The sequence below is a fragment of the Phycodurus eques genome, chromosome 5, assembly GCF_024500275.1.
Source record: "Phycodurus eques isolate BA_2022a chromosome 5, UOR_Pequ_1.1, whole genome shotgun sequence".
Taxonomy (NCBI): domain Eukaryota; kingdom Metazoa; phylum Chordata; class Actinopteri; order Syngnathiformes; family Syngnathidae; genus Phycodurus; species Phycodurus eques.
In genome coordinates this window covers 23,536,752-23,564,514 of record NC_084529.1, presented here as the reverse complement: position 1 = coordinate 23,564,514, position 27,763 = coordinate 23,536,752, and the positions used below count along the sequence as shown (strand labels likewise).

At 41.9% G+C, this 27,763-nt stretch overlaps 1 protein-coding gene across 2 annotated transcripts; it reads right to left on the bottom strand.

Annotated features, from left to right (window-relative positions):
- Positions 1-655: 655 nt before the first annotated feature.
- Positions 656-26,365, bottom strand: ppp6r2b (protein phosphatase 6, regulatory subunit 2b). 2 transcript variants are annotated; one of them, XM_061678199.1, is made up of 24 exons: positions 25,997-26,365; positions 24,354-24,512; positions 24,171-24,269; positions 17,790-17,976; positions 17,399-17,536; positions 17,252-17,317; positions 14,734-14,846; positions 14,540-14,653; positions 14,332-14,452; positions 14,084-14,245; positions 13,784-14,002; positions 13,643-13,707; positions 13,452-13,567; positions 12,900-12,985; positions 12,748-12,825; positions 11,439-11,536; positions 11,266-11,323; positions 10,566-10,687; positions 10,326-10,480; positions 10,081-10,231; positions 6,946-7,013; positions 6,648-6,858; positions 4,153-4,284; positions 656-3,329 (listed from the first exon to the last, which is right to left on the bottom strand). In XM_061678199.1, the coding sequence occupies exons 2-24, from the start codon at positions 24,479-24,481 to the stop codon at positions 3,296-3,298; spliced, it is 2,721 nt and encodes a 906-aa protein (XP_061534183.1). In that variant the 5' UTR covers positions 24,482-24,512; positions 25,997-26,365; the 3' UTR covers positions 656-3,295. The 2 variants fall into 2 exon arrangements, with proteins under 2 accessions (XP_061534183.1, XP_061534184.1); XM_061678200.1 differs by lacking the exon at positions 656-3,329 and adding an exon at positions 3,602-3,680.
- Positions 26,366-27,763: the final 1,398 nt, after the last annotated feature.

Sequence of the window (27,763 nt, the reverse complement as noted above, 5' to 3'; positions counted from 1 at the left end):
AGGGGAAGCATGTCGGACAGGCTGTACAACTGAAGTGTGATGGGAGTGGCTATGTAAATTATAAACATCTGTAGGACCAGAGTGTAAGTGAGGGGATACACCAAGAAATTTGCACAGTTACAAGTTATTTGTGTTTACAGGAGTCGCAGTTGTGTAGCTAGTAACTTTGATTCACAAGACACAAAACGAAAACATACATACATTCAGAGGGCTTCTCCAGTGACCTGAACAAGGAAGGATGTGCTTCGTTTTGTTTTGCCAAATGCGAAAGTGAAATGTATATTACTTGATAACTTATCCTGTTAAAATGTGAAATTGTTCACAAAATAATGTGAAACTTATTGTTTTAAATTGATCACGTTTAACATGAACTTCATCACATTATCACAATCCTGAACTTTTTTTTCCTGGTGTGGCAGCAATACACTTCCATACTCCAACTTATCGATACACAAGTGTGAAAATGTGACAGAGGAATTTAATTTATGATTTTCTATGCTAAGTCAACTGCTGTCCAAAATGTAGTTGACCGTGTGCAACAAGAAGCTCCATAGTTCATTACTTGACCTGCCCTCAAGGTAAACATATTTGAGCCTGCTGTTCTTACTGTCTGCGTGCGTCCGTGTCAGAGAAGGCCTCAAACACACAGACTGGCTTTTCTTTTGACAGATTTATTAGGTTCATATGAATTTACCAGGTAAAGTGACAAGTAACAGACACATTGCTTCAAAAAAGTTAACACCAGCATTAGTTTGCATGGCAAAAAATGAAAGGCATTTTACAGCACAGCTTTATTTTCTAACCCCCACCCCCCACCCCCACACACACACACACACACACACACGCAATGATACACACATGCATGTCTTGGAATGAGCAACTGGCGGTGAGATGCCCACAAAGCATCGTGCCGTTACACAGTCACGTCAACGCAGTTGTCTCCCTCACTGGGAATGAGAGTTTGATATATTCAGTGGTAAAATAGCGCCGTTTTCCTCCTCCCTGAAACCGGATTTCTTTAGAGCATTTCACACATGGAACAAGCAAAAGTGTCACATTCATTTGGAGGGAAAAACAAGACTGCTTTGGATTTTATTGTCTGTCAAAAATAAAAATACCAATGAGGGAAGACTTTGGTAGAAAAGCAAAACGTATTCCAACGTGTGTAATGTACACGTGAGCTATTCCACATTCAAATGGAGCCTTTACAAAAAGTGCCTGTGAATCAAAGACTTAAATCTACCCAAATGATTATATTTATCAATTTTTAAAAGAAAATATATAACACTTATTAGGGTCACAGGCGCGCTGGAGCCTATCCCAGCTGACTTCGGCAAGAGGCAAGGTACACCCTGGACTGGTCGCCAGCCATCCACAGAGCAAATATAAAGAAAACAACCTCTCACACTGACTTTCACACGTACGGACAATTTAGAGTTGTCAATGAATGTCATGTTTTTGGAATGTGGGAAGAAGCACGAGTACCTGGAGAAGCAAGCATGGGGAGAACATGCAAACTCTGCACAGGGAAGGCCTGAACTGAGATTCAAATCCTGAACCCCGAGAACTGTGAAGCAGACATAGTAACACTAGGCCACTGTGCTGCCTGCAAATGATTCCACAGATGGGCAAACGTGTAACTAAAGTCACCACCAGCCCTGAGATGAGTGGAAAGATAAGCCCCACTACGAGTAAACATACCCCCCCCATCCCCGGCCACTGTATCACCAAATACAATACTTTTAACACCTTACCTCCAATAAATGCTTCCTGCTCTCTGCAAATGAGTAAAGATACGCCTCTGGTCGCTATATGAGGAAATACGGTACTTAATGCCTTACCCCTCAAATGTCCTCTCTCAGTTGAGGGGAAAAAAAACACCCATAGCCACTATGTAAGGAAATCCCGTACTTAACGCCTCACCCTGAATAAATGCTTCATACTCTCTGTAGTTGAGTAAACAAACGCACCTGGCCATTGTGTGAGGAAATACGGTACTTTAGGCCTTACCCCTAATCAACGCTTGGCACTAGCTGTTTTTTTTGTCATTGACATCAAATAAATAGCAACAAGACAATGGCTATGCAGTAATCTCCGGTTCGGCAATCTGATTGCCTAATGCGTGAAAAAAAAGTGATTAACGTAATGCTATGTAAGACTACTCACACTCACACACTCCTCACACACACACACACACACACACACTCCTCCTGAACTGATGCTGGGATACCAAAACGTCATTATTGCCTCATTTCAACGACACACATTCATACAACACATGCATTCAACTTTCCTATCTTTTGTTCCAAAAATAGATATGATTATATGTGTATATATACTGTATACATTTATATGACATTTATTACCAAGAGTAGCCACAACCTAATACAGGTGCAAATATCACAATAGTACAACTGACAGCTTCCGAGGATTAGGGGGGAGGTATGACTGGGTATGTGCACATCTGTGTGTCTTTTGGAGTTGTTATTATTTTTTTTTTTGTTCAATAATACAGTGTTTTTTAATGTGTGTGTGTGTGTGTGTGTGTGTGTGTGTGTGTGCGCGCGTATGTGTGTGCATGTGTTACACAGGTGTGCTTTCTTTTAGTATTGGGCATACTTCTCCTCGGACCTGAGAGTAAGTGTGAGCTCTTCACTTCGTACAGAGCTCACACTCTCACACATTGAAACTAGATGGACTGTGAGAGTAGTGACACGCATGATGGTCCATGTCTGATATGCACAGTTGGGCAAGGGTGAAACGGTATAAAATATTTGCCCGCCTGTAGGGAAAGCAGTTTGAGCATTTATTCCATATCCTTGATATCCAGTTTAAGGTTCATGCACTAGCACACTCTTTGTTCTCACTAGTAAGACAATACAGCGCGCTAATAGAAAGACTGTGTCTTACTGGTAATGTTTTTCTACTAATGCCACTTTTGTCCTATGAGTATGACCTTAATCTGGATCTCGAGAATATGGCATAAATCCAAAAATGGCTTTGCATACACATGGGGAGTTGAAATGCTGAATTGAAAAGTTAGTTTTGTGGTGTTTATGGGTAGTTGACGTGTCATCAGTCGAATGCTGTGAAACTCAGACCAGGCTTAGAGTTATGCGCAGGACTGTTATTTTTGTCATGGGCAGATCATTAATGTGTAACCTCATTTGGCTGTTGGATGTGCTTCTCTAGCAATTAATGCAAATGTGTCACTGGGCTGGCAAACAAGGCCGCTAAGACTAATCAAAGAACAGCGTGGCTGCGCATGGAAGGATCGCCGACGATGATGATGTGGTTAGGCCGGTCCGTTGGCAGAGGGCTGCTTCTCTCTGTAAAACAAACAAAAAAAAGGTCATATTTCCAATGAGGTTTGATTGCGAGTAGAAGCAGTAAAACCACAACGGGTTCCGTGGTGTGTGACAAGGGGATGTTCAAGTGCAGGGGAACAATGGAGAGAATCGAGTCGGGCCACGATTGTTCGTGTTTGTCTCCCTTAAAATAAACATTCTCAGCATTCGTGACATATCCTCATATAGTGGCGCTGTTGGATGCCTCCTTTCTCACTCCTTAGGACAAGTGAGTGTAGTTACCTCCACTGTGTGTTGCAGTGGCACCTGTAGAACGGGCCTGGCATCTGTAAAGCTGATGTTTATGGTGGAGTTTAAAGACTGCTCTCGGCACTAAACATAAAACATGAAAACCAGCACTTAACGCCTTACTAATGCCTGGGTCTCCCTGTAGTTGAGTAAGTATACCACCACCCTAGCCACTATATGAGAAAATATGGTACTTAACACCTTATCCCTGATAAACGTTTGGTACCCTGCAGTTGAGTATACAAACGCCCCCAGCCGTTATACCCCTACTACAAGCCTAATACCAATGTCGCCAGCCATTTTGTGAGGAAATGCGATACTTAACCTAGTGAGGATAAGCGGTATGGAAAATGGATGGATGAATACATTATGTCTTCAAATGTCTGGTACGCTCTCCATTCCAGTACATTATTACCACTGCCACCATATGAGGAAATACTGTACTGAAGACCTCATACCGAATACGCCCCTGGTACTCTTTGTAGTTAAGTTAAAAAACGCCCCTAGATCCAATTTAACTCCACGACTGTGTGTTAAGTACACAGACACTACTTACTGTGTGACAGCAGCAGGCTGCTGGGTAGGACTGCTCTTAGCTGGACTGGGACAGTCTCCGTGTTTCATTTCAGATTCCGCGTCAGCCTCATTTCCTTCCACTTTGTCCTCTGCTGCTGTCTTTTCTGTGTGACTTCAAAACAAAACAAAAAGACAGTGTTCTTAGCAAAGAGGGGGAAATGAGAGTTAGTCACTCCTGATGAAAGAAAACAAACAGCGGTTGCAGATCTTGGTTTAAAAACTCACCACTGTTATCTACAGTTGACGGTGCCCCTCCCCACAGCGAAAACAACAATCAATTTGTGCATGCTTGTAAGGAGCTATTATTTGTTAGTAAGTTGCGTGCTACTGCATTGCCTTGTACTGAAAATGTTCTTGTTCAAAGCATGCAATGTGGCAAAATAGGGCTCTTCCCCACTTTCTTTACTGGAAAGGGAAGACACTAGCTGGATATTTAATAGGAAATGATGCACTGGATATGTCATTATTGCAAACATCTGTGCCACATATGTGAGGCCACAGACACTCCTTTTTCTATTTATGGATGTGTTAATGCTGGACTGGTGTTGGGGAAAGAGACTAGTTAAGCTAATGTATGGGCATGTAGTGGGTTAGTGCAGTCCACTGATGAATTAGTCTTGGTCGTCGCATACATCCTTGACAAGGCAACAAGCAAAACGTGTCCCGTCTTTTCTTATGAACAGCATTTGCTCTCTCATTCAAAATTCAGGAAATCATTGCACGTTCCACATACCGTCTAGTGGCTGGTCTGAATACTCTGAGGGGGTTGGTGGGGAGGGCGAAACAGGTGGGAAGAGACAGGTGGGGCGGGGGGGGTGTATATCAGAACAGCAACATAGAGAGTGGGAGGGAGAGGGAAAGGCTTAGAGAGAAAGGAGAGACGCTCAATGTGGGCAGCAGAGAAGCAGTAGATAGTAGATATAGTGCAGCACTTTTTATATACAAGGGGAAAGTTTATAGAGGCCATTAATGTAATGCAAAATGAAGTGTTGGAGAAAACCTGTACAGGGGGTCGTAAACTATCACTAATGCAGGAGTTAAGTCTCAATAACAGTAAATATTCGTATGAAAGACACTCGTGAGTCATACATATGAAACAATACAATGAAAACAGTAAGTACGGTTATTTTCTTGTGTCTCGTGACCGACCAGTTCATAACTCGTAACTAGAGTTTGGCGATTAATAGATTTAATCAGTTAATTCAAGTTTGTTTATCAGTCACTTGCGGTGAACATTGCCTCACCCGTACATGAAAAAAAGAGCAAGAATGAGCTTACTCTTAGATCTGTACCAGCCGACGGCCATGCAGTTTGACGGTTCATCTTTTGTTAAATTGTGGAACATTTAAAATGTTTAGCTATTAGGAATTGGGTTTTCATACATTTTTTGACTAAAGGTACATTTCCAACTTATTTTCTCATCTGTAAATTTCTGTGGTGTTGGCTTGGGAAAAAAGTTCTAAATATTCTACGGTAATTATGACTTACTGCACACAATTTTATTTACGACTCTTGCGTGTATAGAGTGGACCCCAAGATACTTGCAGGTCGGCACCCCCAGATTCACAGAGTTGCAGATTTTTTTTTTCGCTATTCTTTTTGTTTTTTTGGGGGCGCGGGGGAACAAACCCTGAAAACACTTATTGTTGATTTATCCCCAATATTCAATAATTGTTTTAGTTTAAAAATATATATTTTTTTTTTCAATGCAATTATAATGCGCATAAATTATCCGGATTTTCGCTATTAGTGGTCAAACAGTGGGTGTTGACTGTCCCGTATATCCTAAATGTATATTTTCTTATTGTGCCTTTTTTGCTACATTACTAGTCTCTCACTACCGTAGACAAATGTATTTTGTGTTTTAACATACTTGACCTTTTTATGTGTAAAAACCTGAGTTGGCCAAATTACTTATATTAACATTTAGAAGGTTTAATGCCTTAATGTATTATTTTGTTCTATAACTCTGGTGTAACTTCTGATATGTCTCGCCTTGCTAATAGCAACAAGCCGTATTTTGTTTTGTCCAAGGACATTTCCAAACAGCTACAACAGCTGGCTGGGTAGCTGGTGGGAATATCCTGATTATGGAAATTTACTGAATCTGATTGAAGGACCTGATTTATAATCTGTTCTTTCGAGTTGCGGGTTCAGAGAGAGGACAGACAGCCATATCCCCCTCGCTCTCCTCTGCTCCTTTTAAAAATCCCATAAAGACAAGATTGATTCCTTAATTATTCTACAAAAGAGGAATTTCCAACACAAACTACACCCCAGACTGGTCACCAGTCAATCACCGGGCACATACATTATGAGTGGGAACTGAACCCACGCTGCCAAAAAGGAAGTGAGGCGAGTCAGTGACCCACTTTCAGTGACTCATATGAAGTTCATGTGAGGCATAAAAATCATCTGTTGCCTTTTTGAACTTCTTGGACCAAAAACTCTTGTCCGTGAGCACGTGTCCCGTACCTGCTGAACACGGCACGCTCGTTCTTAGCATCCACGGTGAGCCGGAAGGTCTCCTTGCCAGCGCCCGTGTTGATGGTCTCCTTGGTTGCCGTCTGGGCTGACGCGGGCCCCATCTTGCTCTCGTCTTCGTCGGTGTCGGAGCTGCTGGACGAGGAGCTGTCCGACGCCACCAGGGGGGCTTTCCTCGCCCCGCATACGCTCCACACGCAGGCTGGAGGGAGGAGATGATATAGTCCAATTGAAAGATTCATTCCACTCTTGTAGGTTGTAGTTTCGTGATGAAAAACATTCAACTTACGGTTCTGGCTCGGTTTAGTGCTGAGATCCGAGTCCACGGGTGAGCTGCATCGGGGGCCTGTTTCAGAACTGGAGATATATAGTATGTCAAAAAATTTAGAGAGCACTACAGACACACTGCAACCATTTTGAGAAGTCGGGTGAAAGTCCAGGAGGTCACATTCCTTGCATTCACAGTTCTAAATTTAATTTCCAACATCATCCAAACATTCAGTGGCTGACACCTTGGACCAGCAAGAAGTATCTACAGTACCTACAGCTCACCCCAATTTATCGCAAGGTTCCAGACACACCCGCAGTGAAAATCTGCGATAGAAACTTAAAATATTTTTTACTACACCTAATTAACTACTTAAACCTGATTTAAACACATTATAAATGTATTCAAACAACTAAGAAAATACTGCAAGCATATGTATGTACCTTTTACGTATTGTAGTGACTGTGTACATGCTTGTGCCTATAAGAGGTGGGCCTGGTGGGGTGGCGTGGCTTTGCATGAGAGTACCTGGGCGTGCGCTGTGGCTGACAGCAGCTTAAACGTGAGTAGTTCATTGTGTTTGTTTTACTGTTCGCCCGCCGTTTAATCAATGGCTGAAAAGTGAATCGGCAACTGTGATTCTCCTTTCCTACAGGGCATCATATTAAGGAAGTATACTGTAAAAACCAATAAAAACAATTCATTAAAAAAACAAACAAACAAAAAAACAGCTATAGCAGGAGCGTGATCGATGGCGATATAGTGGGGGAACGTATTTTATGGCTTAGTGATAAGGCGATTATCAGCCGGGCTGATTATCAGGGCCGATATTTGGCATTTTGACGCATATCGGTAACAGCCTTTTTTTTTTTAATCTGGCGGCCGATGATTTAATACTGGGTTATTTTGACTCTGATGCAGCCGCAGCGAGCCTCTCTGTCTGTGACTTCTCTCTCCAGCACTGTCCCGCCCACAGCACCACCTGATTGGTTACCCTTGCACAGCCACTGCACAGGCAACAACCATCCAATCAGCATGCAGTAAAAGCCGGGCAATACATGCACAATGGTCTGTCTCACACACACACGGGATCGAGAGGAGAATATTTTACCAAATGGAGACAGTCCAGGGAGCAAATATGTGTTTCAAAGGTAAATTAAGGCAGCAGACTGTACATACATTGTAATAAATCCTAGTCCTCTATAACGCACAACTACTTGTAACCAGTGATGCCGGTAACACGTTACTAAGTAAGACTCAAAGTAACACGTCAGTCCAAAAATCCGCCATTTTGAGTAACGAACGAAGAAACAAGTTACTTTTCCTGGGAAAGTAATTAGACTACCTTCTTCAATCCAACAATAGTTAGTTTTCCATCACCAATGTCTCTCACCAAACAGTAATTTGTAGCTGGTGATTCAACCAACGAAGCAGTCCAAATGTGCAGAAGCATTTAACCGAGACAGCCCCTGTCGCCGCACAATTTTTTTCATTTTCCTTAGTAAAAGGAAAATAACAAAAAAATTGATTGTTACGTTTTTATTTACACATTAAGAATACAGTTTCACTGGCGTTTTAAACGTGCAATGCATTGTGGGTTAATTATTCATACCGAGTGCGCGATCATCAATCGGCCATGGAGGGTATGGACTGACTCACTGAAGGACTTACAATACTTAGCTTAAATAATATTTACAATGAAAAGTGAGAACTCTCAACTTCATCTGTGAGGTGGTTGAACGCGCTGCACAGTTGAGGTCACGTAGTAAGATAAAAAGTTCTCTCACTCTTCGCATCAAAATTACTGTGGTGTGAGCAATAGTGTGTGTGTGTTTACGTATACGCACGCATAAAGGCACACACACATACACTCACACAGTTGCTTTCATGGACCACATTTGGCAGTGTACTGAGAATGGTGTGCTTGCTTACGTTTAGGAACTTACTGTATTGTGTTGGCATGTCAAGTCTGGACTAAGTTGCCGAGTTAATGTGGCTTCAACTACACTAATATTTAAGTTATTGCTTCAGGTTGATGACATCTTTCTGTAACTTGTGTGGCGTACATTACCAAGTAATGTGTACGGTTAAGCTAATGCTTTTTTTGTACTGTGGATAAGTGATATTCCTGCCACTTGGCAGCTGCCGAAAGTAATTAAAAATTTACTTTTTTCTAACTTAGGTACTTTGAAAATCAAGTAATCAGCAAAGTAACTACGTTACTCTTAAGCTCAAGTAATCAGGAAAGTAACTAAGTTAGATTTTCAAAGTAACTGTGGCAACACTCACCACTTCAGTGGTGGATGTGACAACTCTCCGTTTTATTTATTTTATGAAACTTTAGGGAACCATTTCTTTGAATTTGCAGGTAACTTCGAGATGCTGTTGACCCTGGGAACTACCTGCACTTTTTGTTTTTGAACTTTAAACAAAATTATTAAAAACTATTTACTATTGAAAACATTAGGGACCTATTTATCTGTTAAAATTTTCATTTAACTTTGTAAGCCTGGGAGCTCCCTGCACTTTTTGTTAGAATTTTAAAACAAAGATTCCTATTTACTAAGTTTAAAAAAATAATAATAATAAAACAAAACTTAACATTGCAAATTTGAAAAACTGTTCAATAAATATGCTTTCAGGCATTTAAATGAAGTGTTTGGAGTTTTTATTATTTCAAATTGTAACAACAATATTTTCCTTTTTACCGCAAAATGAATATCGGCTTCAATTATCGGTTATCGGCCTTCTTGACTACTAATAATCGGTATCGGCCCTGAAAAAAAACATATTGGTCTATCTCTATTATTGATACACTGGGATCATATACACACCAAATGCCCATTAATTCATTTACAATGACTGTTCTGGATGAGATGCCTCAGTAGGCCCGAAGGATTGAACTGGGGAATAAATTCACTGAGCACATTTGGTGGTTTCTCTTTTGGAATGTCGCCCTGGCCTTGTTCTGCCCCTCGAAAATGCCACTAACTGCACGTTGCTAAAGTTTGACACTGAATTTAGGGGTTTGCTTCTCTTCAAGTTTTGCGGTCAATGAGCGGAAACAAAACCGTCATAGTGGTTGGAGGCATTTAGTTGTAGCATTTCCAGTTAAGACAGTATTGCTGGGTATGGACGGGCATTTTGCGGGCTCACCAGCAGAAAGGCTGAAAGTCTGTAAACTGGGCCCAGCCCTTCTCCTCTGTCTCAGTGGCGGTAGGCTGGGGACTGTCCCAGGCTGCGAAGCCGACGCCTGCTGCGGGAGCTTTTGAGTTCACCTCCCCAAAGTCCGCAATCCAGCCGGAGTCTTAGAAACAATGTACAGGAGGCACTTACTCAAAACCCGTCATTCCCTCAAAGAGAGCGAAACAATGGCATGATGATCATATGCTTTATCTCACTCTTTGTGGCCTCTGCCTGGCTGGAGAAAGGGTCAATGTCATCTTTCAGCTCCTCTCCTTCGTCAGAGTCTGAGCTTGGTGCTTTGTCAGAAGCTGCTGACCTATCATACGCTTTCCTCGGGACTTGGCCTTGGGCGGCCTGGGACCCACCAAACCTTGATTGGGTAGATCAAATTAACATCTTTACATCAGGACACCATGGAGAGGGTGAGTAAGGCTCGAATAAGAACATCTGCAAACCTGTTCCTTGACTTGGTTTGTGTTGCATAATTGATTTCTTTTTCCTCCCAGATGTCCTCTTCGTCATCGTCAAAGGCTTGAATCCTCTCCTTGGCGCAGGCGTCAAACGAAGCCATATTGGCCTGAAAAATAAACATGCCATTGCCAAAACTTCAAACTGGTAAATGGAAAATAAGCCGGATTTACATTGCAGGTTCAAGTGCCCAATTCAGATTTATTTACCGTGGTACCTTGACTTACAAGTTTAATTCGTTCTGTGATCAAGCGCGTAACACAATTTACTTGGGCTGTATATTAAATCAGTTTTTGCCATAGAATGGACTTGAAATGTCATTAATCCGTTCCAGCCGTTAGTTATGTTTTTAATGAAGATAAACAGTACTGTATTGTATAAAAAAACATAATAAAAGAGCATGTAAATGAATAAAGTTTAATTACTCTACATAGTATTAATGTGTTGGATGTGTGCCTTTAAGGGGTGTGGCCTAGTGAGGGACTTCAGGAGCTGGAGTCGAGTTGGCCAGTTCGTCTGCGTGTGCGCTTCTGGGTGTGAGCGGTGGCCTACAGCAGCTCTGGCAAGTGTTCTTATTTTGTATTTGTCTATTTTTACTTATGCTGCCACTTGAACAGTGTTGTGTAAATCCAGCCTAAGAGTGTTGTTTCTCAATAGGGGTGTCTGAGTAATTTTGAATAAACTCACACTGTCCTGGCCCACGTCGATGTTAATATTCATCTCTGCGATTCGATTAAACGTTGCCCTGCAATGAGAGAAGCATTTGTTTAGTCAGCATACGCTTACTCAGCATAGTCAGGTAAGACTCCACTAAAGGCCCCGGTACCAAAATGCACGGCCCACCGCACTAGTACACACACCCGATAGTGTCGTCGTGATCTGTGAACTCGTCGTCGTTGAAACCAAACTGATCCACAAAATTTGCAGTCATCTGCTGAATTTGGTAGTCTGAGAAAGCCTAAAGCATAAATACAAATACAGTTTGATTACAAGGAATTCTGGCAGACACTCTTTAGTAGGGGTGTCCTGATCCGATCTTTGAGATCAGAAATTGGTCTGATGTCAGCAAAAAAATAAATAATAAAAACAGATTGGACTCTTATAAAGCAGTTCATTCTATGCTCTGCTCCAGCATTTCTATCCAGCAGTGCACAGATGGCATGCAGATCCCACAAGATCACAACAACAGATTGCTAAGGTGCTAACATAGTAGCGGGAGGAGTAAGAATGAATGTCGCTCACTTAAAGTTGTTTACTGACACTCCAGTTCACTGTAAAACTAAACTTACTTAACAAAATAATTATACCCATTGTTCAAATACATCAGAGCCTTCGTTTCTTTCTTTGTTTACAAAAAAATGCTCTCTTAAAGCTAACACACAATGAATGAAAAACATAATTGACGAAATTAAGAAAATTAGCATTGAACTCCCGGCCACATCTCTCAAAATAATGAATATTGGTACACAAATGCTGGATAACAATATACAAACAGGCAATACAACAATTCTCTCTGGCATATATTCTTCAAACTCTGTGAAAAACGAGTTTTAATAACATTATTCCATCACGACTTCTACTTTCTTTGATTCTGCAAGTGTGTCTCTCATTGCGTGTATCACACTGCCCCTCAGAGGCCAAGAGGTGCACAACAGGAACAGCGATTTGTCAATAAAACTTAACCCCAGTTGCATCAAAAAGTTCAAAGTGGAGTGCCGCACATATGGAGAAAACAAATTATGTTCTCACCATTTACTGACTGTAAAAAAAACAAAAAAACTGCATTGAGCTTTTGCACTTTAAAAGTATAATTTGTATTTATTAAGATTATTTTTATAACTGTTTTATTATATTTTATTTTTCAGGATTTCCTAATATTTTTCATTTTATTTAATTGTACTAGATTCTTGTTTTCCAAGTTACTTTATGTAACCCATTGGTTAATAATAAATGGGACCGTTTTTCTCGTACCTATTGTTGCTGTTCTCTGAGTAATATGACTCGATCAAGCCTTTTCTAACATTCCATACGACAAACTAAGTAAAATACATATGATTATTGCTGATATTGGATCGGACCGATATCGGCTAAAATATCAATATCGGATTGGAAGTGAAAAAGTTGGATCGGGACATCCCTACTCTTTATAGTTGACATTTGTGCTGAAACCTGCTGTAGTGTCAGTTCTTTTGGGAAGGGGCTCTCCATGTCGTCTTCCGAGGAAGGCCGTGGGTTACCGCTGCCGACCTAAAAGACACAAATAGAACACTGAGAGTTTATATACTTAAAATCTCTTCTGTATTTCATGTGTCCGTGTTTACCAGATCTATGGTGTTTCTCCTGTTGGTTTCTGAAAGGGTCTGGTTAACAAAAGTCTCCCAACGGCCTCTGCAGTCATCTGGTAGCTCTATAGCCAAAAAAGAAACAACAAAAACAACAGCATTATACAGAACCGCAAGCAGCACATGGGGGGAATTTTTTAATTGTGGCTACTAAATACAAATGATATATTTATTTATCGTTCCTGTAAGCAAATCGAGTGCACCTACCCTAGAGACAGTAATGCAGATGACATCCCAAATCAGTTTCTAGTGAAGATGCGCTCCATTTGCTTACCCAGACGTCCAAGCTGTTCATGGAATGATATTGAGCCCACTAATTACTATTTTACTTGCATGTTATTACCGATTTTGTGGCTACAAATTTGTATTTTGTGGCCACAAATTAACATTTTGTGCACACTGTAATGTATCGAAATTGCGACCACAATTTAAAAGAAATATATATCCCACGTCATGTCTGGGGCTCCATAGCAATAAGTGACAGTCAAGCATGGATAGATTGACTGTGAAAGCAGTACTGTCCACACGTACCACTGATAAGATTACTAATTTGGGTGTGAACCGGGCCTTTCTCCAGATTGTGGACAACAGTGTTGGCGATCCTTGTCAGATGCCCCATGTAGCCTCTCCTCATTCCAGCTTCTGACCTAAAACACACAATTTCCACCCTTGGATCATGCCATAGTAAACAGGCCTAAAATCTCAAAAGTAAGAACACTTACTGGGTTTTATCATTCTCTTCCCAGGCCAGTAGAATCCTCTGAATAAGCCGGCAATGCTGAAACAACTTGAAAATACAAATTTGGCAATCAGTTGTCAAGAAAACAGCACCCTGATGCTGTCAGCATGTTAAAGACACCTACGTGAGTAACCAATAAATTATGTGCAGAATTGTCATGGGTGACTGCGACCTCCGTCAAAGCCTGCTCTTGCGACGCATCCTGAGGAAGCTTAACGTTGTCCTGGGAGACGAGGCCTGGCTGAAGTCTCATTTCGTGGGCGCAGGGCCGCAGGATGGCCGCCACGCATAGCTCCACTTGAAGGTGCAGGAAGTTGTTCCACGTGTACTTAAAGAACAAGTTCTGAAAGTACAATCCCGTCATTTATTTATTTTTATTTTTTTTTAAGAACTACGAACATTGAAAAGTGTGTGTTCATCTTACCAAAAGCACGTCTATTGTATTGAGTCGGCAGAGTTCCTGTGCTATAACTGCGTGGCTGGCGGAGCTGGTGTAGAGCAGGGAGGCCACTAGTCTGGCTACGTGCAGCCGCGTGTTCCCCAAAGGTTCCTCCAGCACACCCAAAGTCGTCAGCATAGAATTTCGCTAAAGAGATCAAAGACACTGCTAAATCTAGACCGTGCCGTTCCCATTAAGCCCTCCAAATGTTTTCATGCAATTTGTTTACGTACTTTGGGAGGCTCCAGAACTAGCTGGTGGAAGTGGAGCAAGTGCGGCTGAATGGCCAACAGGATGCTGCTGTTCACTGTGTAACTTCTCTCAAACCCCCGAGCGTCCATTACGCCATCCACGCTGTTGTTACAAAAACAGAATGGATGGACACGAAGTTGAAATGGAGAGCTACGAAGACTAATAAAGCAAGAAAGGTTGGCAACTCACACAGGCCTCCTGATTTCTAGCAATGTGAGCAGAACTTGAATCCCGTTGACAATGCAGCTCTCAGTCCCGTCTCCTGAGAACATGTTCTGTAACAGCTGCTCCACACACTCCTGCCTGAAGAACAGAGACAGACATCTTTGTGTGTATCCTGTCCAAAAAGCATAATTAGGAGAGTTTGTGTCTATGTGGATTACGATTCCAGCACGGTCAGCAAAGGGTCAGGCTGGGACATCTCCTGAAGCTGATTAGCCTGGTCTCTGCTTAAACGAATGATGTCGCACAAAGTCTGAGAAGCGTTGGACTGCCTCTTTGTAGAAATAACAGAGACAGACTTTCAGGATTGTAAACACCAAAGCTAGAGATGTAATTGAGCTACAGGTATACGGGGGTACTTTGACTTACGAGTTGAATTTGTTGCGTCAATCTTCCCCATCGAAATCAATTGAAATACAATCAGTCAGTTTCAGCTGAACAGAATTTTTTTTTGGGCTACGTGTCTTAAAGAAAAACATCACTGTACTGTATTAAAACAAATAAGTGTAAAGAAATCAGTTTTATAACATGTTAACTATTTTGCGTACATACTGTAGTATTCGTGTGTTGATTTATGCCTTTAAGGTGGGGTGGCCTAGTGAGTGATGTCAGGAGCTGGAGTCGCAGGGCTCGAGACTGCAACCTCATTTTTTTTCAGCTTGTGCAATTATAAAATTTTATCATGTCGCACTTGCGCGAGTGAATGTTTTAACTTGTTGCACGGGTGGCATCCTATCACAGTTCCACGCTAGAATTCACTGACCTCCTGAGAGCGGCCAATTCTTTCACAAATTTTTCTAAAAAAGTCTGCATGCCTCGGTGCTTGATTTTATAAAATTGTGGCCGTGGAAGTGAGTGGAACACCCGATTCCCATTATTTGGATGGGTGAACGAATACTTTTTCCAATATTATGAATCTACCCATCTACCATGCCATGAAATATTGGCACCATTCTCAAATTCTTGTATTTTTGCATAGTTTCTCCACTTTGTTTTAGATTATCAAACAAATGTAAATAGACAAATATAACCAAAGTGAACTTAAAATGCTGTTTTTAAATTGTGATTTCATTTATGAAGGAAAAAACCCAAACTATTCAAATTACCTGGCCCTGTGTGAAAAAGATAATGGCCCCATAAACTTAAAGCTGGTTGGGCCATCCTCAACAACAATTAAAATCAAGCGTTTTGTAAAACTGGCAATGAGTCTTTCACATCTCTGTGGAGATAGTTTGGGCCATTCTTCCTTGCAGAATTGTTTGAATTCAGCCAAAATTGAGGGTTTTCAAGCATGAATGGTCCTGAATTGGCAGATTCTGTTTAAGTGATGTCTTCATTGAACAGTTCTGGAGGTAATCAGGCTTGGGTGTGATCAGTGAAAATTAACCAAAACTTGTGATTAGCCACAATTAATTCATGATTTGACAAGGCGCGTAATTACTTTTTCACACAGGGCCAAGCAACTTTGAATCCTTGTTTTCCTTAATAAATGAAATCATTTAAAAACAGCATTCTAAGTTCACTTGGGTTATATTTTTCTGATATTTACATTCGTTTGATAATGTTAAACATAAAGTGGGGAAACTGAAAAAATATAAGAATTTGAGAAGGAGACCAATACCTTTTCATGACACTGTATTTATCTAACTATATGCCTGTGTACCTATCTTACCTGTGTACCCAAGTAACCCTCCCAACACTGTTTAACATAGACATATGAAGATACTGTATGTGCAAATTAAAAATGCCCAGACTCCTTTAAAGAGGTTTGTATAGGAAAACAAACTATCATTAAAATAAAGTGCAATAATTCCCATAGCAGTGATTTATGAAATTGGTTTGTTTTGCCAGTAAATACATTGCAAAATAGTGTGAATAATCATAAATGGTACTTTTATATGGTGGTGGTACACTTAGGCAATCGTTTTTCAATGCATGTCAATCATGGTTGTAGTAATGCTCAAATGTAAGTGGTTTTCCCAGGGGAAGAGGGTTAGGAGCCCTCATTATGAGAGCTGGTTACTGGCCCTACTGAATTGAACAAATTATCAAATAAAAGTAAAGCCTTGGTTTTGTTTTTTTTATTTTTTTTATTTATTGACCTGTTTTGTGTGCCACTGCTTGTTGCAGACAAACATCTTGTTCACAGTAAAATATTTTGCAGATATATCTTGAGTCATTGTCAATGTTTACTTCATACGAAACTGTGGTATGCCATGGCCATGCTGTGCCTCCTCAAAAAGGGTGCAAACTAAATCGTGTGCTAGTGTGACCAACTGAAGAAGTTGGTCACAACAGTGCTACTAGTGCAGAAGTTTGTGTAGAACCCTCAGTCAGGTTGGTCGCTTAGAATCCAGTGTGAGGATCTGCTCCTTGCGAGGTTTCTCATATTGTGTCAGTACGTTTGTTTCGGCCAATAAACGACTGAAAGTGCATTGGGGACTGTGGCTCTCCTTCCCCACATGCGAGGGCATTACAGTACATTTTTTTTCCCACCCCACGAGAAGGGCGCCGTATCTGAAGCTCACTCGTAACATAATTTTGGCATGCAATATAAAGAAAAACAATAATAAAAATTGACCAAGCGACAAATGATAACTTGAAAAACTTAAGTCAAGGTACCGCTGTATTCAATTAAAGCTCTATAGTTGCTGCAAAATAACTACAATGTGCATGTACCTCTTCATCAATCTTTGGATGAATAATTTCTACGAGTCTCTGGGCCAGCTTTTCTTCATTCAGCCACTGTAAACAAATAAACACCAAATCGTAGAAAATTTTAGTGTGCGTGTCATTTTGTAAACTGTATGTTTATTCGTCTCTTACAGCCAGAGTCTCCAGTCGAAGTGGGGGCGGCTCCACGCAGCTGATAAGTCGTAGCAGGACATCCATCATGGCTGACGTGTCGATGTGCTTTAGAACCAAGGACAAAAATCCCTCCTTCCGCCGCAGGAAACTAATCACCTGAACACAACAGAAACACCGTCACAAGGTTTACATTTGTTGCGTAAGTGTAAGTTGCAAAGTACACTATACACCAGTCATTCAGCCTTGAATCACGTCTAAAAGACACCACTAGCACTATAACAGGTTAGGTACCATCAATCTGTGATTATATAGAAAGTTTGTGCCATTTGGGTACTGTGAACCTTGTACAAATGGGAGTAAGTTACGCTTCATTGCTGTAATAGGTACTTTAATGACCAGTGGGTGTTACCTGCTCAGTCTTCCGTGCGATGAGGTTTCCGATGGTCTTGCTGAAGAAGGATGACAGCAAGGGGTTCAGCGGGGAGGGCTGCTCCAGGAAGGCGTACAGGGTTTCCAGGAGAGGCTCCTCATTGCCCAGCTTGTCATTGATCACGCCCACATCACTTGTCAACAACTCACATGCTATGTTCGAATACCTGTGAAAAACACAACAAACCTGGTAGTAACATCAGAAAAATGATTAGACTGTGCTGATTTTTACAGAATTTGCATACGTAACCATCACAGTACTATAAAATGGCTTAGCCATGCCCCAGTGTAGCAACAGCAACGCATAGTGCTAAAAGGGGACATATGACAATTTGCCCTGCCTATCTATCAAGTGTAAAATGACCCAACCAAGTAAATCTTTAGTAAGATGCTTATTTCCCAAAACGTGTCTGTAAGAAAACAGTTCTACACTTGGGGGTCTATTTCACTGGCGGAGATGTAGCCGAGACTGCCGAGGTTATCAATCGCAGAGACTCCGGGACATTAGAGACCAAAATATTCCTTGCACTCTCACCAGGGAAGATGTCTCGGAGACGTCTCCAGACAATGTGACAGCCAATTCACCCGGGGGAAAAAAAAAATATATATATATATATATATATATATATATATATATAATATATATATATCAGAATCAGAATCATCTTTATTTGCCAAGTATGTCCAAAACATATATATATATAATATATATATATATATATATATATATATATATAATATATATACACACACACACACACAGTGATTGAAAAGTAACTCCCTATTTTAAAATACTTATAATTTATTTATATGTTGTAATATTTTTCAAATTTTTTTGTGTACGTTCCATGATTAAAGGAGCAAGTCTATTCTACCAAACCAACGACTATGGAAGAACTTGAAGGGCGAATACGAGAAGTTATGTCTTCCATCCCACAAGAGTTCCTTGTGAAATCAGTTAATGCGGTTCCCAGGCGGCTTGAGAAACTGGTGGCTCATGCTGGCGCCCATATCAAATTTTATATGAAACTCCATGCAATGCACTTTCTTCTCAAGTTCATTTCTTGTAAGAATTATAGTTCAGAAATAAATTACGAGTACTTAAAAATAGGGAGTTACTTTACAATCACCCGGTATATTCTTTAAAGTTGCACCAGTAATTTTCGTGTTTTGTTTCTAAATATTAAGTATGTTTGAAAGCAAGTGCTGTAAACGTGCAAAGAGAGAGAACAAGTTCGTAATGAATTGTTGAGATAGAGGTTAAAACTCTCACCATCTCAGTGGCACAGATTTTTTGGGCGACGCTAAAACGGGTTCATCTTGACGTCACCAAAGAACAGCATGAGTTGGCCCTCCCCCACTATATAACTAAGGAGCGCTGTGTATGGCTTTTGGCTTGCGATTAACTTAGTAATAATAGATTGGCCTAGTTCTACTACCAGTACACCAGTTAGTCATCAAGACATGCCTACAACCACAAAAATGTGTCTCTGTTGTGGTGAGCCGACTGCGAGTTGGACGGCTCCACTGCGAAGTGGCCTGCTACTAGTGGCTAGGCTAATGTTTATTAGACACTACTGGGCTCGTGGACCGGCGTCGGACTGGCGTTGGCTCTGTCCAGTACTCTAAAGCCTTGCTCCATGCACGTAGATCCACACAACGGAGACACCTAAGTGAAAGTTAACTGTTTATAGCAAGACACAAGCTAAGAAGCTCGCTCGACCACAGCGGAGTTGTCAAAAACGGCAGCGCCTCACTTGGAGTTGTTGTGTGTGTGGGTCTCGACACATAGAGACACAGGAAAGTTAACCATAACCACAGCGGCACGTTATTCAGCCAGTAGCTGACTACATTCGCTAGTATGCTACCTGCTTAAGTGCGGCTAGCATACGATCGAGTATATCTGTATTTGACTTGACAGGTGAAGGGGTGTTTTCAACGCCTTCAGCGGAGCTACCCACACAGTCCTGCAGCTCGAGGGCAGGCCTTATATTTCATGATTTCAGAACCTAATTTTACATACAGGTACATGTCGATTTTTGTATTCATTCAAATTTGGCAGCCTTTTTAAAAAGACTCTTCTCTGTGGTGTGTCAAATTCAAAAGACATTTTTTGGCCTCTTTGGTGGGTCTTAAATAAATATGTAATCTATATTATGTATGGGTTTTTCTTTTTTTTTAAATATGGAGATGGAAAGTTTATATTAATTAATTACTGACAGAGAGCGAGACGTAATGCATAAGCCAGTGCAAACTGTAGGCCGGTCCCAAGCCCGGATAAATGCAGAGGGTTGCGTCAGTAAGGGCATCCGGCTTAAAACTTTGCTGAACGAATATGAGCGTTCATCTAAAGAAATCCGTACCGGATCGGTCATGGCCCAGGTTAACAACGTCCGCCACCGCCGATGGAATATTCAGCTACTGCGGGTCGACGGCGAAGGAGAGGTGGAAAGAGGATTCTTAGGCAGAAAGAGAAGAGGAAAGCACAGCGCCTAGAGCTGAATGTGGGAACTTTGTATGTTGGAACTATGATAGGAAAAACTCGGGAGTTGCTTGACATGATGATTAGTAGAAAGGTTGATGTATTGTGTGTCCAGGAGAGCAAGCGGAAAGGCAGTAACGCTATAAATCTAGCGGCAGGGTTCAAATTATTTTACCATGGTGTAGATGGGAAGAGAAATTGAGTAGGGGTTATTTTAAAAGAAGCGTTAGCTAAGAATGTCTGGGAGGTAAAAAGAGTATCAGATCGAGTGATGAGACTGAAACTTAAAATTGAGTATAATGTAATTAGTGACTATGCCTCAAGGGAAGGATGTGACCTAGAGGTGAAAGAAAAATTCTGGAAGGAGCAAGACAAAGTAATTCTGAGCATCTCAGAAAGAGAGAGTCGGGATTATTGCAGATTGTAATGGACATGTTGGTGAAGGAAACAGGGGTGATGAAGAAGTGATGGGTAAATTTGGCATCCAGGAAAGGAAATTGGAGGGACAGATGGTGGTAGACTTTGCAAAAAGGATAGAAATGGCTGTAGTGAATACTTTCTTCCAGAAGAGCCAGGAATATAGGGTGACCTAACAGAGCGGCGGTAGAAGCACACAGCTGGATTACATTTTGGGCAGACAATTTAATCTGAAGGATCTTATTTACTGACTGTAAGGTAGTGAGTGGTAGGGGAGAGTGTGGCTAGACAGAATATGACAGTGGTGTGCAAAATGACTCTGGTGGTGGGGAGGAGACAAAGCCAGAGCAGGGACCCATGTGGTAGAAGCTGAGAAAGGAAGAGTATTGTGCGGCTTTCCGAGAATAGATGAGACAGGCCCTCGGTGGACAGGAGGAGCTTCCAGAAGATTGGACCACGACAGCCAAGGTGATCAGAGAGACAGGCAGGATAGTACTTGGTGTATCATTTGGTAGAAAAGGGGAGAAGGAGACTTGGTGGTGGAACCTCAAAATACAAGAAATCATACAAGGAAAGAGGTTAGCAAAGAAGAAGTGGGATACTGAGAGGACTGAGGAGAGAAGAAAGGAATACATGGAGATGTGACGTAGGGCGAAGGCCATACAAGAGGCATATGATGACATGTATGACAGGTTGGACACTAAAGGAGAAAAGGATCTATACAGGCTGACCAGACAAAGGGATAGAGATGTGAAGGATGTGTAGCAGTTTAGGGTGATTAAGGATAGAGATGGAAATCTGTTGACCAGTCCCAGTCATGTGCTGGATAAATGGAAAAGATACTTTTGAGGAGTTGATGAATGAGGAAAATGAGAGAGAAGAAAGAGTAAAAGAGGCAAGTGTGGGGGACCGGGAAGTAGCAATGATTAGTTAGGGGGAAGTTAGAGAGGCACTAAAGAGGATGAAAAATGAAACACAGTTGGTCCTGATGACATACCTGTGGAGTTATGGAAGCATCTAAGAGAGGTGGCTGTGGAGTTTTTGACCAGCTTGTTCAACAGAATTTTAGCAGGTGAGAAGATGCCTGAGGAATGGAGGAAAAAGGTCCTGATGCCCATTTTGAAGAACAAGGTTGATGTGCAGAGGTGTGGGAACTACAGAGGAATAAAGTTGATGAGCCACACAATGAAGTTGTGGTAGAGTAGTAGAGGCTAGATTCGAAACAGAAGTATTTTCGAGCAACAATATGGTTCTATGCCAAGAAAGAGTACCACAGATGCATTATTTGCCTTGAGGGTGTTAATGAAGAGGTACACAGAAGGTCAGAAGAAGCTACATGGTGTCTTTGTAGATCTAGGGAAAGCCTATGATAGATTACACAGAGAGGAACTGTAGTACTGCATGTGGAAGACTGGAGTGCCAGAGAAGCATGTTAGAATAATACAGGACATATATGAGGGCAGCAGAACAGTGATGAGGTGTGCTGTCGGTGTGACAGAGAAACTCCATCAGGGATCAGCCCTGAGCCCCTTCCTGTTTGCAGTGGTTATGTATAGGCTGACAGAGACGTTAGACAGGAATCGCCATGGACCATGATGTTTGCAGATGACATTGTGGTCTGCAGTCAAAGCAGGGAGCAGGTGGAGGAAGAGTTAAAAAGGTGGAGGCATGAACTGAAAAGGATAGGAATGAAGATTAGCCAAAGACATGTGGAGGGGGGAGAGTGAGGCTACAGGGAGAAGAGATAGCGACGGTGGAGGACTTTAAATACTTGGGGTCAACCGTCCAGAGCAATGGTGAGCGTGGTAAGGAAGTAAAAAACGGGTCCAAGCAGGTTGGAACAGGTGGAGGAAGGTGTCAGGTGTGTTACATGATAGAAGACTCTCTGCTAGAATGAAGGGCAACATTTATAAGACAGTGGTGAGGCCAGCCATGATGTACGGATTACAGACAGTGGCACTAAAGAGACAACAGGAAGCAGTGCTGGAGGTGGCAGAAATGAAGATGTTGAGGTTTTTTCTTGGAGTGACCAGGTTGCATAAGATTAGAAATGAGCTCATCAGAGGGACAGCCAAAGTTAGATATTTTGGAAACAAAGAGCGAGCAGACTTTTATGGTTTGGACACGTTCAGAGGAGAGATAATTAGTATATTGGTAGAAGGATGATGAGGATGGCGCTGCCAGGCAAGAGAGCTAGAGAAGACCACAGAGAAGGTTGATAGATGTAGTGAGGGAAGACATGAGGGTAGTTGGTAGAGAGGGGGATGCAGGAGATAAGCTTGCATGGAAAAGGATGACACGCTGTGGCGACCCCTAACGGGAAGGAAAAGAAGAGAACAAGACATAGACTTCTACGTGTAATTATTAATTTAGACACAGGATTAAAAACTTGCAATTCAAATGAAACGGTTTATACTTTGAACGTACCTAAAATTTGAATCGTGAATTCAATTTTCAGCTTCTCACAATTATTACAACAAGCAGTGCTTGTTGTTTGCTAATGCAGCTGCATCTGGGGCTTGCTGCCCGTCAGCCATTTGACAGTTGAACAGCGAAACATTTTAATAAAGAAAAATAGCATCCATCCATCCATTTTCTGAGCCGCTTATCCTCACAAGCGTCGCGGGAGCGCTGGAGCCTATCCCAGCTATCATCGGGCAGGAGGCGGGGTAAACCCTGAACAGGTTGCCAGCTAATCGCAGGGCACATAGAAACAAACAACCATTCGCACTCACGTTCACACCTACGGGCTATTTAGAGTCTTCAATTAACCTACCATGCATGTTTTTGGGATGTGGGAGGAAACCGGAGTGCCCGGAGAAAACCCACGCAGGCACAGGGAGAACATGCAAACTCCACAAGGGCAGGGCCGGGGATTGAACCCCGGTCCTCAGAACTGTGAGGCAGGCGCTCTAACCTCCACCGTGCCGCTAGAAAAACAGCAGTGAATTGTTAAATCATAATAAGAGTGTAAATAAATAAACATTTTATAAAGTGTAATTAGTGTACATACTTTACTATTCGCGTTGCATGTGTCTAGCAGAGGCGTGGCCTAGTGAGTCACATCAGGGGTTGAGTCAGGTTGGCTGGTTATAGCGCAATGTGAGCGTCGAGGCGTGAGTTGTGGCCTACAGCAGCTCCTTGCGAGTGTTCTCATTTTGGTGTTTGACTGTCCGTTCAATAAACGGTTGAATACGCATTGGTGACTGTGGCTTTCCTTGCCCACATGCAAAGGCATTACAGCACTTTAGTTGCTCCCTATTTTTTTGCCCCCTTCACTTGAGCAGCGACTTATTTGAAGCTTCCACATGCCTCAAATTGTCTCACAACAAAAATATGCTTTTTTTGTTTTTTTAATAATAAATCAACCAAGCAAATTGGTAATTTAAAACACATAAGCTGGGGCACTCATAAATCAAAGTACCACTGTATTTTTCTCCAATCTGCATAAACAGCACCTACTTAAATCGCTTGGTCTCCTCTATACCAGAAGGAGGCTCTGTGGTAATCTTGCGGACCAGCTCCTGCATGCACTGATCCTGGCACAGGAACAGGAGGAGTCTACAAGAGCCACAATGAAAGGAAAAGTCAGTTCAGTCAGCCAGATGCCAACAATGGAGGCAACAGAGATGAAATAATGAAGACCTCCTGTTCTGAGCCTTGCACTCTTGCAGCACGTCGTCCTCGTCCATGAGCTCAGCGAGCGTGACATCCTCCTTGTCAAGTAGAGCCTCCAGATGAGAAGCTGTGTGTAGGTCAAACTTCCAAAACATGGTTTACGCTCACGTAGACCTGTGCACTTAGCTGTACAAAGAGGATTTGGTGCTTTAAAATAAACACTGCATACTTTGGAAACTAACGATTGACTAACACAGAGTAACCTAAATCAGGAAGAGGTTTTTAGGCAAAAAAAAAAAAAGCATAAAAGTAAAATAAAACAATTCACTTTGTACAAAATCATCTGATTTAATGGAGTTAATCTGAAAACAATTATTTGACACAAATATATCTTTTGAGTCAGTTCTTATATCAAATCAATGTTAAATGAAAATCGACATGCTCGAGAGACCATATACATTTTTCAAAAAATAGAATCAAATATTGCATATTTAAACACGGCAAACAACATTTTAAGTTATTGTTTTGTGGCATGGCGGTAACTTCAAGGTTGCTTCTTCTCCTTAGGCTAGCATTTTCATCTCTTCTCTCTCTCTTACTCTCAAGCATCTTCCCGGAGAATCTATAAACTTAATTGGTAGCCCGTTGCTGCCATAAAGGACTATGGGCTAATATCTTTTCGTAAAGGTTGGTCAAGAGTAGCCGATGCAAAATGTGGGTTCAAGGGTTTTGCTTTGATAAGGCACTTTTTCAAAGCTTTTTTAGAATTTGAACAACCTTTTCTCCAAGTATGTCCATGTCATCCCGCTCGGCTAGGAAATGAAAATTCCTCAGCAAAAAAAAAAACGGAATCACTCTGAAGAGGCCCCAGGACGAGTCCACCTTTCGCCCAAAGTCAGCTGGGATAGGCTCCAGCTCCCCACGACGCTGAACAGGTTAAGAGTAATTCATTTATCTTGGTTCAACCACAGTATCCATCTATGCCAGTGACATATAGTGACAGGGAGTCACTAAAGTTAGTCATTAAAATGGTCTTCCACGAGGTGGCAAAAGGTGCAATTAACCCACCTGTTGCCTTCATACAACAGAATCGCTCAACTAAACAAGCCCAAATTTTACACAATTCCTTCAGCATATTGACTGTTTTGTGACATTTTTGTTTGGAGTGTGTGGTGTGATTTTTTCTAATTTCTTGGCTCCAACACTGAGACAGAATGGTCGAGAGGGACAGTAGTTGAGAGATGTTTGGATTTGCGACCGTTTCCTCATACTATATTTTAGCAAAAGACGCAAATGTATACAGTACTTAATTGCGTTGCGTACGTCTGTAGGCGCGACTACACACGGTTGCCAAAGAGCGTGATCACTTGACGCGATCTTAATTAGCTTATTCGTTTAATTAACGGCACTGCTCGGTAGGTTGGCTTCCCCCCCGTTTACAATGAATTTCCCTGTGATTTTCCACTTGCGGCCGTGACGTTCATCTTAATACATATACCGTAAAGGAAAGATATATGTTTTACATATTTTATCGCGAAGCCGTGCTATGTGACGAGCTAGCTAGCTGACCTCGGTCAGCCCACTCGGCTCTGCGTCATCGCTTTCCACTTGACTTCCTTTATGGGGGGGGGGGGGGGGAATATCTTCTCATTACAACAAGCGAGGCTTACCTTTCAGTCTTCATGTTCCTTTGGTTGTCATCTAATCTTGGGGGTGTCAGGTCACCCTGAGCGGCCCGTAGGGGGGCTCTTCTATTCCTTGCGGTGTTAGCTTCACGCTAGCGATGACCTCCACTCATCAGCCATCCACGGTGAGCGCGGTGGTCTTGGAGCGACTGTCGACTCCCTCCCCTCCGACACCGGCCGAAATCAACTTCAACAGGCTGGCGACGACGACCGGTGGTGTCGCCGATCAAAATGGCGGAGAAGATAAAACGTAGTCCATATGACCGCAGTATATGTTCGGATGTCCGTCAAGACGTCTAACCACCAGCCTGATATTTCTACTTCGGGGAGGAGACGGTGTCAGGGCTGGAGTTACATATCGTTCGGGGATTAAAAATAAATAATTTTTTTAAAAAAAATAGTCACGTTACAATTCACACACACAATAAGGAAAAATATGTACTAAAAGGTTCGACACAAAATATTCGACAATTCCAATTATGGAAACCAAGTGGAAATTCCTATCTATAGATATCGGTGATGACTTGAGGGACGTGCAAATAATATTTTTGGGGCTCCATGGACCGGTTTCACAAGCAATATTTTGACGGATAAAAACAATTTACAGCGGTACTTATGAGTTTACGAGTTTCATTCATTCTGTGACCGAGGTCGTTGCTCAGTTTATTCATTCAAATATGAATTCACTTTCATTTAAATTAATTGGAAATACTATCAATCCGTAACACACCCCAAGAAAATACGCTTTTGTCGAGGAAAAATAGCCCCGTATTGTATAAAAAGATAATGAAAGAATGTAAAGCATAAACTGGTTTTATGTAGTTCAAGCCAAAAGACACACTGACGCAATAGTATTTTTGTGATGTGTCTTGTACTATCTGCGATTGGCTGGCGACCAGTTCAGAGTGTATCCCGCCTCGCCCGAAAGTCAGCTGGGTGTGGTGCCAGCACACCCGTGAAACAAGTGAGGATAAGTGGTTCATATAATGGATGGATGTTTGATATTTTTCATATCTGAGATAATTTAGATACTATGTTTAGTATCAGAGGCGGCAGAACCGGGGGCACATAGGGGAACGTGCCCCCCCAACCCCTTTTTTAAATTTATTTTTTTACCTTATCTGGCCCTTTTCAGTCAATTTTTGGGGGGGATAGAAAAAGTTCAATCAGCAAAATATCAGCTAATGTTAGCAATCCGTCATGCTCGCTTTGTGTTGTTTTCATTGTGCAGACTACTGGAACAGTGAATTTCTCTCGTAGATAAAGAGTACTGTATCCATCGTATCTATCTTCCGTTAAGGTACTGTAACTGAAAGGCGGACCCCGATGACAGGAGACAGAGACAAAGCTAGTAGAGGTTTTACAAACAAACGCCGTGGCCCAGGTTAAGCCTGGCAGTGCGTGTGGACCTCTAACACCCGGTTCTTTTATTCTGGTCGAGGTGATTCTTCAATGACCAGGCTGGATGAAAAACCTAACAAATTATTTGAACCGGCGGCATGGTGGGCAACTGGTTAGCACATCTACTTCACAGTTCTGAGGACCGGAGATCAAATCCCAGCCCCGCCTTTGTGAAGTTTGCATGTTCTCCCCGTGCCTGGGTGGGTTTTGTCCGGGTACTCCGGTTTCCTCCCACATCCCCAAAACATGCGTGGTAGGTTGATTGAAGACTCTAAATTGCCCGTAGGTGTGAATGTGAGTGCGAATGGTTGTTTCTATTTGCCCTGCGATTGGCTGGCGACCATTTCAGGG